The sequence below is a fragment of the Ptychodera flava genome, chromosome 13 (assembly GCF_041260155.1).
Source record: "Ptychodera flava strain L36383 chromosome 13, AS_Pfla_20210202, whole genome shotgun sequence".
Taxonomy (NCBI): domain Eukaryota; kingdom Metazoa; phylum Hemichordata; class Enteropneusta; family Ptychoderidae; genus Ptychodera; species Ptychodera flava.
In genome coordinates, this window is record NC_091940.1 from 39018996 (window position 1) to 39031813 (window position 12818).

Consider the following 12818-nt stretch of genomic DNA (forward strand, 5'->3'; position numbering starts at 1 on the left):
CTTATATAGCCACTTATGAGCCACTTATGAGCCCCTGTGGTAATCCGGTATTTATAACCAATGGGCGTCTTTAATGAACGGCGTTAATTATCATCGACGCCGTTAACGTTTCAGGGGTTTGGGCTATAAATTTGTTAGTTTATATAAAAAGAACTTGAAGTTATTTTTTACACATCGACTGTTTAACTGTTTCTGTGTGCATAGTCTAATTTCGAAACTATGACATGCAGCGAAGGGCAGTTTGTGTGACCGAGAGCCGGGCGAAGCCGTACGGCGCCAGCATGATTGTACGTCCGGCGAGACAGCTTGCTTGCCCGCGCTGCTGCTATCATCCCCAGGGAAAGCGTCTAAGCTGTCTACATTGCCCAGCCGCAAGCGTATTTTAGTCGAACTGACATGTTGTTTTTTGTACATTTTGACAATTGCAATGAAAGATTGTTTTTTTTTAGCTCTGCGTATCTCCTTTCTTCAAACATAGACGAAAGTACAAAGTTCCACCACTACGTGTGTCCGTCCATGATCCCAAAAATGAGCTGAAAACATGTGAATTAGCATATGATCAAAGCATCAAGCCGAAAGTGACGGTGTCGACGTCAGTTCAGTGACGTGTGTTGATTGACAGGCTCTGAACTTTTTGTATACAGTCGCCCAGTGAAAACATGTGAATTAGCATATGATCAAAGCATCAAGCCGAATTCCGAAAGTGACGGTGTCGACGTCAGACAGTGACGTGTGTTGATTGACAGGCTCTGAACTTTTTGTATACAGCCGCCCAGTGAAAACATGTGGTTTGCATATCAGTGTATTTACATAATTTATTTGATCTTGCATGTACACTCTCTGCTAGTATGAGTTGAGTATAATAAAGATTGAATGTTTGATTGATCGATGTAATATTTGCATATGAATAAACATTTTTTGTTGATTTTTTTTTAATTCTGTCATATTTCTGCTTACGATTTCACTGCCCGGTCGATCTCGATTACATGCATTTGGTTTAAATGTAAACTTCAACCCTTAAATATTACGTTACGATTATAAAACGAAATAAGAATACTAAGTACTATTGCAATGATTGACACACAGTTCACAGTAATGAATGACCATGCGGTTAGAAAATGATTGATAAAGATGTCAAACCCCGCAATTAATGGACTGCTTGGCGCGGCGTTTAATATAACTTCTGATGTCGTGGCTTGGGAGGTCTGTCAACCCACTAACCCACTTTTGGATGAAAATGTGCGTTGATCTTTTGCTGTCGGGAGCTCTTCAACTCCGTAAACAGGGAAAACGTCGACACGATCATGTCATTTGTGTCAGCTTATTTAACTAAATGTCAAAATGACCTATCGTATGATTTTAAAATAAGTTTCATTCCGACTGTTCTTTTTTTGGCCCGGGAATCTCAGCTGTTCCCCAGGAAGTTCCGTAGAAAAAGTAAAAATTGTGGTCACTTTATACATGAATGCACCAGTGATGATTTACAATGATCTGCGTTAATTATCATGGAGCTGTAAGTCGCCGTTAACATTTCAGGGTTTGGGCTATGATTTTGTAAGTTTATATAAAGATAATTTGTAGTCATTTACACATCGACTGTTTTACTGTTTCTGCGCAGTCTAATTTTCGTGATGTGCAATGCCAGCGGAACTATGACGTGCAGTGAAGAGCAGTTTGTGTGACCGAGAGCCGGGCGAAGCCGTACGGCGCCAGCGTGATTGTACGTCCGTCGAGACAGCTTGCTTGCCTGCGCTGCTGCTATCATCCCCACGGAAAGCACTAGGTTGTCTACATTATTTTAGTCGAACAGATCTGTTCTTTTTATACATTTTGACCATTGCAATGAAAATGGGTTTGGCATGAGTAGCGAACAGCTTTCACTTTCCCCTCCAAATTTTTATTTTTGCACAAATAGCATATTTCATATTTACTTGTCAAAACACACAAAAATCGCATGGGTAAAATTTCTTGCACCTAGCCTGATAGACAAAAGTACAGCGTTTGACCACCGCGCGTGTCCGCCTGAACAATGAGCTGAAAATATTAGCATATGTCATTATGATCAAAGCATTAAGCCGAATTCCAAAAGTGACGGTGTCGACGTCAGCAGTGTGTTGATTGACAGGCACTGAACTGTTTGTATACAGCCGCCCCAGCGCCAGCTTCCTTTCACACAATCGTATGTTTCACAAGAATGTAAGACCCAATGCATAAAAGAGAAACTAAATTTACCCCTTTATCCCATGATCTTTAAAAAAGGCAAAAGAAAAGTAATTTATTCAAAATGGAGGACGAAACTGGGACAAGGCTTATTTTCGCGATTGAATTCATGGACTTTCTTGACCATCAACAACACAAGTAATATACCTATATATTTTCAAAATTCATTGAGTAAGAGGCGAAAATTGACGGCATCCAAAGGTAGCTATTAAACAGCCGGACGCTTCGTCCATTAGGCAGCCACATCGCCGCAGCTTGTTTACGTTGCAACAGTTTGTACATTTTCTGATCAAATTTCGTTCTTTCAATTGACCACGTTATTTTCCAATGAAGACGGGAGCTTTGGTTCCAAAATTTCATTGAACGAGAGCATGAGTAATATTGCAATATGTAATACGCGTCCGACCAATAACCGCAAAATAACGCCGTGTTCCGTGTAATCACGCGTATTGGCAAAATACACCTTTTTGGAATTACGTCATTCGACATTAATTTCTGGTAAAATTATCTTCACTGATACAGAGGAGAATAATCACCCAGTTAAAATGATAAGTTTTTCAACAACCCCCTTTCACGATTTCAAAAACCATACACAGTTATACTGACGATCTTTGTAGCGACCGTGAAACACGGCGCTGAATCAGGAAATCAAAACACGTCTTTTTAATATTTTGGTCTCATTTTCTAAACTTTAGCGATCGATTTCTGTAAACCATGATACAAATTGGATACTAGTAGGTAACATTTCCCACAATACAATGAAAGCTTTCATTGTTTAAAAATTACTGCATAAACAACTCGCGGCTAAGCATTTCGGCGGGGCGTCCGGGCATTGGTACCGTCCGCGTATTGGCGGAACGGCCGTAGTTCAAGTTCGTAATGTTCAGTTCTTATTTTATTTCTGTGTTGTCAGCTTACGACTTCACTGCCCGGTCGATCTCCATTACATGCATTTGGTTTACATGTAAACATCAACCCCTAAATATTACTTTACGATTATAAAATAAAATAGGAAGACTACATATAATTTTAACAACTTTGTACGGCTTTCAGGGTCATCATAATTTTTATTCGACCATTTTATTCTTTCTAGTATTTGTAACATAGTGGCTGCGGCAGGTTTCAAACATTCTACTTGTTCTTATTTTGATTGAGATACATTGATGCATGGAAGTTGCATGGACAGCAACGTTCGGTCTCATCGGTCTCTGCTTCTTCGGAGCGGACACTTTTGCATTCGACACAGCTTTCCGTTTTCTCAACACAGCTGCCGTATTCTTCTTTGCATCGTAACGTTCAAAAAGGTTGTACCGTCGTTTGTAGCGGTAGACATGGTGATCGCACTTCAACACTCATATAAATGACCAGTTTATTACTTGACGCTCGCTGGTCTATAAAATCATTGTAAAGTTGCGCATGCATTTATTCAGTTCATTGCAGTCGCACGACCAGTCGCACGACCCCCATTGCGATCGATCGCACGACCGGTGTTTTTGACTTTGTGCGAGTCGCACAAACCAGTCGCACGGACCTTGTTCGTTTTGGACTCATAGTACTTTTTGTCACGGGGTTGTCCTCTGACCTATCTGAAAACCCAACGAGGTCGGCGAAGCTACCTGTGGCATTAAAATAAACTTTAACATTTTTAGCCAGAGTTAGAAGAACGCGGCTTGTGGGCAGACTTTTTTCGAAATTGATTTTCTGCTGCATCGCAATTGCTTTGTTGAGGGTATCAATATTGTAGTTACCTGGACGTATTGATTTAGTCTTCTTCGGTTGGTTGTCTTCTTGATATTTTATTACATTATTGAACGATGTTGTTATGCCTTGAATTATAGAGGGTGCATTCTAGCAGTCTTATTTTAGTAAACTGTGTTGTTTCAATGCTAGGGGTGAAATTAACAGTAACAGGTTCGCCCGTTTTGCTTTCAATCCAAATGATCATCCTTATGCATTGTATATTACAAGGTATTATTGATTTTTTCACTGTATATACTCAATCATGTCAGGCACTAGTAACTACGGTCTAGGTGTAAATCATGGACTAAATCTTGAGCTCGAAGATCTGAGTGATGTTAAAGTTAACAATAATACTAAGATAGCAGGTAAGCATAATAACCATAATATGTCCTTCGATATAAACTAGAGAAAAACATTTTGTTTTAGCAACTGCCGCTGTACAGAAACATGAACACATTGTAGAGTTTTCCGAACTGAAAGATGTAGATGAAAGCACGATAACTGCCACAAAGGCTACTTATGATCCTACCCCCTTTGCTCTAACATGGGACGAAACGAGTCGGAAATGCACAGCCTATAATGTAGCGCATAACATTTTGGATATATTGGAAAGTGAAATTGCAGGTGGGGCTTATTGTGATTTATTTTGACAGTAATGTTAACAAATAAGTTGCTAGATTTTCGCCGTTGGCTTGAGCCTAATAACCCATACATCATACTACTCGGTATACCGATTCACCTTAAAATTAGTCCTCTTAATACAATTATGTAGTCAGATAATACACTGCAAAGGTGGATAAACTCTTGGGAGAATTATTGTTCATATACGGCTAGCGGGGTTCCAGTAAGATTATTTTGGGACACAACTTTAAAGAAACTGGGTCTGAAGAGTGTGGGAGATGAGACAGCTGAATTAACTTTACAGACGGCCAATCAACAGATTACAGACAATATGAAAATACTTCAACATGGCACAGTTTTTATTAGATGCATAAAATTAGGTACAGGAGACGAGTTTGACGATTTAGTCGGAAGTATCACTATAAAAACAGATTCACGAACACCTTGCGATATTATCATAACCATAGATAAAGACAAAAAGGATTTAGATATTGTTGCTCGTAGTAGTATAGAAAATAAAAACATTTCATTTGTTAAAAAAAATTCAACCACTTACACTTTGGATATAAGTACCATTCATCTAAAACGTCTTATTTTATTTGAACTAATGGTCTTCCCTCACATATTAAGTACAGAGGAAATTTCTCAAATTTTATCTATCTTGTGAGCTGAAATTACATCAGTGAAGGGCTCTTCGGAACGCGACAACAGAGATCATGATTATAAAATATTTGCTCAGGTTTATGTTATAAGTGATGCAATGGTCTCTGTTGAGAATAGTAGATTAAAGTCTATACTATTTTAGTCTCCAAAGGGAACTCCGTAGGAAGAGTAAAACTTATGTAAAGACACATTCCGAAGGTGTCAGTGCGGATACTGTACGGAGTCTAAGGATTAGAGGGTTTCCCTGTCCTTGTATCCACCTTTTCCTTACTACTTACCATTTACCCGCCCCCTCCCCCCCCCCGGTTATTTACCACCGGGCACTTACTACTCGGACACTTACCACACAAGACATTTACCATCCGGAGACAATTACCCCCCCTCGCTCAAAATTAATTGTAAAGGATGTCTGATTCATTATCTTTATTTTAAAACAGTTTCAACTTTGGTTTGACATAGCATAGCTGAATGTTGCAATGTATTAAAAATTACTCATAAAAAGAATTTAACGTCTATCTACTATCTATCTATCTATCTATCTATCTATCTATCTATCTATCTATCTAGCTGTCTGTCTGTCTGTCTGTCTGTCTCTCCGTTTGTCTCTCTATCTATCTGTGGTTGAGCAAACGATATTTCTACAAAGTCAAAGATATTTGTGAAATTCAGCTGTTTACAAAGTTAAAGCCCGGGATAGGTATAATAATAATTACAATTCTCGCAATACCAAACACGAAGTGACATCTTGTCAGATGTGCACAGTAGTTACGTCTTGATATCATCAAGGACTTGCGTACAGGAATAAAGTGCAGAAAATAATTGCAAAAGAAGCAGTTTCTAAATTCATATGATCGTGAGTCAGAGATCTTTGTGCTTTTGTGAGTTTAGTGGTAATATTATTTTATATTTCTCCTCTTTCAGATGCCCACGAGAAAGCAAAATCATTCTAAAATACTGTCATGCTAGCAATGTATGGATGAAATTGAGTGCCTTACAACGGAATAGTGAAACATTTCTGTAAATGCAAATTCTCAAATATGCTCTCTGTCGATCCCATGATTAAAAAGTGCACCTTCGTGATGACTTTAAAGAACTAGTTTAACTAGTACTACTGCAAGTTGAAATAGCTTTCTTGCTACTGAAGATATAAATAGAAAACTAAAGCCTCTTTGGAAAAACTTAAAAACATCGTTACCGGAAAACAATCCAAGTCGACACAATTGTGAAAATTATTACTACTATGTACATTTTGTCCGAGTATTTGACATGACAAATTTTGAAAGGTTAAGAAGACTAAGATTTGCACTGTACCATAAAGTATTAACCATTTATGAACACCCCTTGCCTTGTCAAATTCATTCCAATTACCTTGCGAAGACTTTGACATGGTGTCTAGGCCCATTCTTCCACTCTGTGATTGCAATCTTTAAACCATCCTCACTAATTGCAATGTGACTGGGAAATAGCACATCTCCTTGAAATATACAATCATCAAACTTTCCACTGGGTCTAAATTTCACAATTCGTTCAGTTTCTGAATCACACACATATAAATTGCCACCTGCATCTATATCTAAACCTTTTGGATTCATCAATTCACCGCGGTATTTACCTTTCTTACCGAGTGACTCGATAAATTTCACGTTATGGTCGTATACATGAATACAGTGATTGCCTTCATCAGACACAAAAAGTTTGTGTTTGTCAACTGTTGTAGAACAGACGTTAATTTTCTGTGACTTGTTCAATTCTAAGCTAAATGTCTCTGTGATAAAAGCTCCATGTATCTCATATATCTTGATCAAACGATTTCTGCCATGGGTGACCCAAATACATCCAGACATCAAAGATATTCGAAACTCCCCAGTGTCTTCGTGAAGACGAATTAGTCGAGGTTTATCATCGCCGATGATAACGATTTGGCTGTTGCCCTTATCAGTTACGTAGTAACGATCGTCTTCTGTTGATATAGCTATATCCCATGGCTGGAAGGGCTTAGGAAACGCACCATCAAACTTTCGTTCGCGTCCACGTGTCAAGGTCCTGTCAAAGATCTGTAGTCTGTGATTATTGGCGTCACACACTACAAGTTTATCGCCATGCCACTGCAACGCCTCTTGGACAATCAAAAAGTCCAAGCTCTTTACCAGATGATTCGCTCCTCCCAAATATCTTCACGTATTGAAATCCAAAAGTGTTATGTTTACCTGTGAAGTGAATTCAATTAAAGTTGTTATGTATGAACTAGTGCAAAGCACTTGTTGATATATGTATGATTTAAACATTTAATCACGTGAGACAGTACTTTAAGCCTTAAGAATATAGGAGAGTACCATGTTTATGAATTTATTCGCTTGCATTTTTTTATTTATGCTTTGTTTTGAGAGACACCAAAATTGAAGTTGCTACTTGCAATACAACCACATGACATCAAATAACGGACAGAGCTTTACATCAAATACGAAAAACATATTTTTTTCAATTGAATTTACAAATACGTAAAAGAAATGTCTCAGCAGTAACGACAAGGGGTAAGACAATCTCCATTAATGATTTGACGTATGGATATGCTCATTTAGAATTACTGTGCACCTTACATCAAACCATTTCTTCGGAGACACCCTAGTGCCACTAATAATATATACTCACCCAATGTGTAATTTAAAAAATCCTGCTTATCGACATAAGTTCTTTCAATTTCATTAAACTCAGTTGGACCACTACGTACCAATGTGCCCGACATTGTTGGAATTTGTCCCCCATTTCGATGATCAGGTTCACCTTGGTGACCAAACGAAAGACAAAAAGAAATATTAAATCAGCTTCTCTTCATTATATTTTTGACACATGCTGGTAACTATACTTACTGTTTAAGCAAAATTCAGCACATATCCTGCATAACTTTGAAAAAGATGTAATATCCTGTTGAAAGACGGCCAAGTCCAATATTTGATAATTCATTACAATATTTACAAAACTATAAACAACAACGAAATCTTCTCTTGCCCTCCTACGTTTTTGAAACAGCGATTCTAGAACAATTCAAGCATGACGTACAGGAGTTACACACATGTCTTTGCTTAAGGCTTACTAACGAACGAAAAGCAAGCAAATAAATAAATAAATAGACCTGGTTATCGGACCACAAACAATACTAGAAAAAGATTAAACGTACGATGTCTAGCAGTCAAAACATTTCGCGATTTACATTTTACGCAAAAAAGTTGCAAAATAATACAATTGTATTTTTAGCATATCCTGATGAAGTCTTCAAACTACACTCATCTTCCAACAAACTATTATGCGTAACGAATTTACATTGATTGGTTCATGATAGTGTTTCATCGCGGGTCATACCTTATATGTTGCTACTTTTCAACACAGCTAATGGGCAATCTGTATGAAGAGCTATCGAGACTTACTCAGTTGAAGAGGTATTTATACACATGAATCCAACTAGAAATTTGAAATTTGGATACTGTCATTGCTTAAAGCAGTCTCAGGTTGCCCCTGTCAAGTGCAACAAACTCAGACACTGATGTATAAGTAATCTGTAGTATTTAAGCAGGATTTGAGTTTTTCTGGTCTGTATAAAGCTGCTCACCTGTGAGACTTGTGATTTTATCTTTGTAATCCATGTCTGCTGTGAGGTGTGCAATTCTTTTTCTTTATAATGCAGGTCCGTTTTGAGCTCTGCTATTTGCTCCTCTCTGTAACGCAGATCCGCCGTAAGATTTGCCATTTTCTTGTTTATGTAAAGCTGCTCTGCTGTAAGGTCTGCAATTGTCTTGTCCTTGTCTTCTGTGAGTATGTCTCTCTCAGCTTTCACCTCAACTATCTCTCGATAAAGGTCTTCATTTTTCTTGATGGTCTTGACCAGTTCGGTACGAACGGTTTCATTCACTTTAAAGAAAATTCATAAATACTTTCACTTTTGACAAATAAAAGCACGAAATCATCACCACGCGACGATAAAATTCTTAGACCAATACAGAATTTATCAGATTGTTTAAAACTTCAAGACGATATTAACAGATTGAAGGTTTGGTATAGTGTGAGGAAACTTGATTTATATGTCCAAAAATGTTTAGCGATTTCTTTTACCATCAAGAAATCTGTTATTGATTATTTAACTATTTTATTGCATAGTCTTTCCTTAAAAGGGTAAACCAGGTCAAAGATTTGGGAGTCATTTTAGAATCAAAACTCAATATTTCAAGTCACTTATCTTATATTGCTAATAATGCTTTTAGAATGTTGGGTTTTTTAAAAACAATTCCAATAATTTTAACCAAGTTCGGACTTTGAGAACTCTATATCTTTCTCTTGTAAGAAGTGGTCTTAATATTGTTCTGTTGTGTGGAATCCGTGGCAACAGTACCACACGTCTATTTCAGAGAGTGTCCGAAGACAATTTGTAAAGAACCTATGTTTTAAGACCCATACTTTATACCATACAGATCAGTATGTAGCCCTTTGCTCTGTTTTTAACGTTTCAACGTTACAAATACGGCGTTTTTATCTCGACATTGATGTTTTTACATAAATGTGCAACTGGTATTTATAATTTGCCGGATGTCCTTTTAAGCTTTGGTTTAATATTCCGAGAAAACATCTACGCACCTGTCCAACCTTTAGACCACCTCGGAGCCGTATCAATATTTCTAAATACTCACCTATCAACAGCTGCATGAGTAGTTTTAACGAATTGCTACATTCCCATCCAAATATTGATCTTATCAGTAATCATGCTCAGTTTGAAACTGACATTCAACGATCCATTTTTTGGTAGCTTACCTACTTTATTTTATTTTATTGTGTTTTTTCTTCAGGTTCACCTTTTATATAGACCTCCCTTTTTCTATGTGACTTGTTTCTGTGACTCTATTTTGTCTGTAAATGTAGTTTTGTGTTTTGAGTTTATTCTAAATTGGAACCTGTACATGGGACTACATCCCGTAGGTTTTCCCGATAAATGAATACATACTATCAGTGACGTCCGCTGATAAAGACACTTTTGAGTCCAAATAGAAGCACATTTTTGGACGTACCGATGTGTGTCTATCTCTATGTCTGCCTTTTGTCTCTCTCTCTCTGAGTGTAATAACTCAAGAACTGCTGATCAGGTCGAAATCAATCAGATTAAAACATTATGTTGTACAGTGGCACAAAATGTTTAGATTGTTTAGGTGCAGCTTGCATAATTGATTTATTGATTAGTTATCAATTTGCAAAACTTTTGTTGTGATATCGTATTTTTATATCAAATATTCTTTCAAAATTCAGGAAATGTATCTTGTTTGACTTAAGGTAAGGGGCGACGAATTCGGACGCGCACACGCTTTAGAACGTTTCTGCGCAGATTGAACTCCAGCCTGTCGCAAATGGGTTACTTTGTAGCGCATGTATTTAACATCACCTGTCATTGTTGAAATTGCGCTTTTACCTAATTTTTTGACCCAGTCTCTTAGAAATACATGTGACCTATAACCTTGTCATATTTTGACCCCCTAGGAAGCTGGTTTTTATTCAATATGAGCGAAAAATTAACATTTCTCTCCCATATACATGGCGCATATTACCCATTCACCTGGAGATATTGTAAAAAGTAGCGTGGTGACACCCTTTTATGAAAAGTGTAAACTAAATGGTATTATGTCAGGATTTTATTCGCCAAGTTTGGTCAAAATGACACCATTCAAGCGACAGGAAGAAAGTTCGAAAATTATGTAGTGATATAATTTCGATATCGTCATTTTGTAATCGATACTTATGTTAAAATTTCTTTACAAACATCATGAAAACTATACATTTGATAGATATGGATCTTAAGTCTTGGTATTTATTAAAATTAACTCATTTGCTAAGCTTTTTATAATTGCTTTCTTTAGTTTAAGTGAATTATATCATTTTTATTTATTTCTAACGTCGCCATTTTAACGTCCGTTTCCATGTAAACGAGCATAGTGACCCCCATTTTTTTATTTCATTTGTGCACTTGCACAGTTTCCAAGAATATTTGTGCAAAGTTTAAGGAAAATGACACCACAACTTAATTTTGACGTAATTCGTACCTTAATCGACGAAACTTACAAAGTACATGAACCAGATACGAACTGAAAATTTTTACGCGCTTCAGTATATATTGCAGTTGTCTATGAACGTAAACTTTTGCCATATGTTTGCAACTTCATTGATAGCGTTATGACCAGTATCATACAATGTTCACAACATTTCAATCCAAAGGTCATTAGGTATATGAATATGTAATTAGTTGAAATAAACATAGGGCCAATGTCCCTGAAGCTACTATAGACATGGATACAAAATTGAGTATTTCCTGTCTGTATGAAATTATCTCACGAAGATCATCCTAGGACCTGTATACCAAATATTAAAGCTGTCTGACCATCGGGTTTGAAAAAACAAGCAAAAAGTCGACAGCGCTCCGCTGTGTTATGTAGAGAATAATTTTTGTGACACGTGTTGATGACAAAGGTGGGTATCTTTGATAGCTCATTTCAGGATGGTCTGACCAAAAATGGCAAAATAATCCCAATCATACCAATACATAATCTAATGACATTAGGTCATAATTCGTAAGACAATAATTATAGACATAGACACAAAACAGCACAGAACAGACAGTAAATAGACGGTACACAAACAAAGTCACATTCATGAAAGAAAGATATATTGACCTCTGGCCAGAAGACCAAGAAGTGATGTCAGGTGTTTCGAAATAGTAAGCGCATTCTGCCCCACAAAATATTCACAAAAATAGTCACAAAAATAGTCCTGCTGCAAAAATAGTAACAATTGAAGATTGCCTCACAATTTCAATATATTATATTTAGATAAACCCTAGGAGCCTGTATATCAAATATCAAAGCTATCAGATGAGTAACATTTGAGAAACAAAGTTTTTGACAAAATATGGCAAAAATTGAGCCAGAAATGGCAAAAAATGACCCAGAAATACAAAAATTGAAGATTTCATCAAATTTCAATACATTACACTTAGACAACCCCTAGGAACCTGTATACCAAATATCAAAGGCATCAGACAAGTAGTTTTTGTGAAAAACATTTTTCGACCAAAATGGCAAAAAATTGCGCCAAAAATACAAATTGCAGATTTTATCATATATTCAATAAATCATATTTAGTTCATCTGTAGGAACCTGTATACCAAATATCAAAGCTGTCAGATGAGCGGTTTTGATGAAATAAATTTTTGAACAAATGACAAAAAATTCCTTAAAAATACATACACTACATCAAAACCCTAAAATACTTATTGTATTAGCATGGATTATTACCTGTATTTTAGCTGAATAGTGCATATACAGATGAATACAGTCAATTTCTAGTATTCAGCAAGCCTGTATTCATGTGAATTCATGTGAATTCGCGTGTATTATACTACAATAAAGGCAACTTATTAATGTGAATTTATCTGAATTATTGGGTTTTCATGCAGTGATATTTGCATATTTCATAACAATTTGAGCAAATCTAACTTGGGTTATCCTTAGGGACCTGTATACCAAATATCAAAGCTGTCTGACCAG

At 36.7% G+C, this 12818-nt stretch overlaps 1 protein-coding gene across 4 annotated transcripts in view; it reads right to left on the minus strand.

Moving 5' to 3' along the window:
• Nucleotides 1–5580: 5580 nt before the first annotated feature.
• Nucleotides 5581–12818, minus strand: part of LOC139148410 (cilia- and flagella-associated protein 44-like) — a 65707-nt gene continuing 58469 nt past the window's right edge. For all 4 annotated transcript variants that reach the window (XR_011555923.1, XR_011555924.1, XR_011555922.1 and 1 more), the window contains exons 9-11: nt 8849–9147; nt 7894–8025; nt 5581–7451 (exon numbers count right to left, since the gene is read on the minus strand). Coding sequence is in view for 1 of the 4 variants with exons in the window: in XM_070719855.1 (XP_070575956.1) it covers nt 7906–8025; nt 8849–9147 (419 nt within the window). In the remaining 3 variants the exon portion in view is untranslated. The remainder of the gene's footprint in view (nt 7452–7893; nt 8026–8848; nt 9148–12818) is intronic.